The sequence below is a fragment of the Arachis ipaensis genome, chromosome B08 (assembly GCF_000816755.2).
Source record: "Arachis ipaensis cultivar K30076 chromosome B08, Araip1.1, whole genome shotgun sequence".
Lineage (NCBI taxonomy): Eukaryota > Viridiplantae > Streptophyta > Magnoliopsida > Fabales > Fabaceae > Arachis > Arachis ipaensis.
The window spans coordinates 37,802,953-37,805,250 of NC_029792.2; the positions used below are offsets into that span (position 1 = coordinate 37,802,953).

The 2,298-nt window shown below is 48.5% G+C and overlaps 1 protein-coding gene across 1 annotated transcript; it reads right to left on the bottom strand.

Moving 5' to 3' along the window:
• On the bottom strand, positions 1,418-1,840 carry LOC107610942. The gene has a single exon (XM_016312918.1). The coding sequence runs from the start codon at positions 1,838-1,840 to the stop codon at positions 1,418-1,420; it is 423 nt and encodes a 140-aa protein (XP_016168404.1).

Sequence of the window (2,298 nt, forward strand, 5' to 3'; positions counted from 1 at the left end):
GCAACTTTTGCATCAAAGCATTTAAAATTTGCAATGCCATGGTTGCCCCAAAATGTTGGTTTCCTAAGAGAGAATTTCATTGTTCCAACCAAGCGGACTTATCATGCGAATGGTGCTAACTAAAACCTAATCATGCAACCTATCCTAATTTATTCAGATTTATTTAGGTGTTACCTACGGAGATCGGTCGGTCGACCTCCCCACACTTAAAACTTAGCACGGTCCTCCGTGCTAGAGGTTAGGCGCAGTGGATGGTGGAGCTCCGAGTGTGCCACATCTCCAATGCCATTGCTATCTCCGCTTGAAGTTGCGGTGGAGGTGGAGATATCGGGTTCCTCCATTGGCGGGGTGATCATGCTTAGAAGCCTCTTCACATGAGCATAGCGGCGTTGGTTACGCCTCTCATAGCGGTCTAATTTGTTGTGAAGGTCTTCAAGGCGTTGGGCGGCCGATTTTTGTGATGTAGATGAAGTGGTGGCGTGGCCAGTTGGTGTGGGCAATGCAATGTCCATGGTGATTTCCGGGGGCTTTAGGCATCTCTTGGTCGGAATGATATCACCCTCGACCGGTATTGAGGTTCGCCTATCTTTAGTCTCCCGGTTGACACCGGCTTTCGCAACTAATGCCGTCACTAAAGCGGGGAATGGTAGATTACCCTTGGCATGAATGCGCCCCATGGATTGGCGGATGGCATGCGGAACGTCGACCGGTTTCTCGGTCAAGATGCACCATATCAATAAGGCAAGCTCGGCGGTGATGGATGACCCATGTGTGCTTGGGAGCACGTAGTGAGCTAGAATTTGGGCCCATGCCGTGGCTTCTTGAGTGAGGTGGCGGACATCTAAACCCTTGGGTCTTCGCTTTATGGTTCCCCGAATCCAAAATGCGTCGGGTAAAGCAATGACGCGGAGGATCGCGCTCCAATCGAATGTGCGGTCAACGCATGCAGCCAAGACTTCTTGGTAGGCGTCATACGCATCCATTGACGGTGCAATCCCAAGGACTTCTCGGATGGTTTCCACGGTGACCGACACTTGTTTCCGGCGCACAAATATTGATGTGAGATGGGGTGAGTGGAAGTTGGAGTAGAATTCCACCACCCATGAGAGATTGGCCTCCGTAGGTTGCCTCAATAGGAATCTCCAATGCCTCCGGTCAATGTGTGGCATCACCATCGGACTGAGATGAGCCGGTAAGACTAGGAAGGGTTCCGGATGGTAATTCCTTTCAATAATTCTGGAGTAAACAAGTTCGCAGTAGCGGTTGGGAAACTTGTTCGAATCCTTTGGAGGGTTGTCCTTCTCTAGAACGTCAACGGGGCCCTTAGTCTTCTTTAGGAGGGGCTTGGCCGTTAGTTCTTGGCGGGCTTTATTGGAAGCTGGCTTCTTGGGGCCTTTCCCGTTGTCCTTTTTGATAATCATCCATGATACAATTTGAGACGGTGCCCGTTTACCTTGAAGATGTCCGGGCTTGATGGGTGGCGCAAGTGATAAACTCCATAAGGTTCTACTTTCTCCACTTGGTAGGGCCCATCCCACCTTGATCTAAGCTTTCCGGGTAGTAATCTCAACCTTGAATTGTAGAGAAGGACTAGGTCACCGGGTTGGAATTCTCTTCTCCTAATGTTCTTGTCATGGATGGCTTTCAACTTTTCCTTATAAAGTCTAGAGTTGTCGTAAGCTTCCAATCTCATACATTCTAATTCAGCCAATTGAAGCTTTCTCTCTACTCCGGCCCCACCCAAGCTCATATTACACTCCTTTACGGCCCAATAAGCTTTATGTTCAATCTCTACCAGTAGGTGACATGCTTTGCCATATACAAGCCGGAAGGGGCTCATGCCAATGGGTGTCTTGTAAGCCGTTCGATAGGCCCATAGTGCATCGGAGAGTTTGATGCTCCAATCCTTCCTATTCGGCTTTACAATCCTTTCTAGCACATGCTTGATTTCCCGGTTAGAGACTTCGGCTTGGCCGTTTGTTTGAAGGTGGTAAGCCGTGGTGACTTTGTGGATGATGCCATATCTTCTCATGAGGCCGTCTATTCTTTTGTTGCAAAAGTGGGATCCTTGGTCACTTATGATTGCTCTTGGGGCGCCAAAGCGACAAATGATATTGTTCCTCACAAAAGAATACACAATATTAGCGTCATCCGTTCGGGTGGGGATTGCCTCAACCCATTTTGACACATAATCGACGGCTAACAAGATGTAGAGAAAACCATTGGAGTTTGGAAATGGTCCCATGAAGTCGATTCCCCATACGTCAAAGATTTCGCAAAAAAGCATATTTTGTTGGG

Excerpts from the sequence above, each read along its gene's own strand:
- LOC107610942 (XM_016312918.1), bottom strand. The coding sequence starts at position 1,840 with ATGAGCCCCTTCCGGCTTGTATATGGCAAAGCATGTCACCTACTGGTA.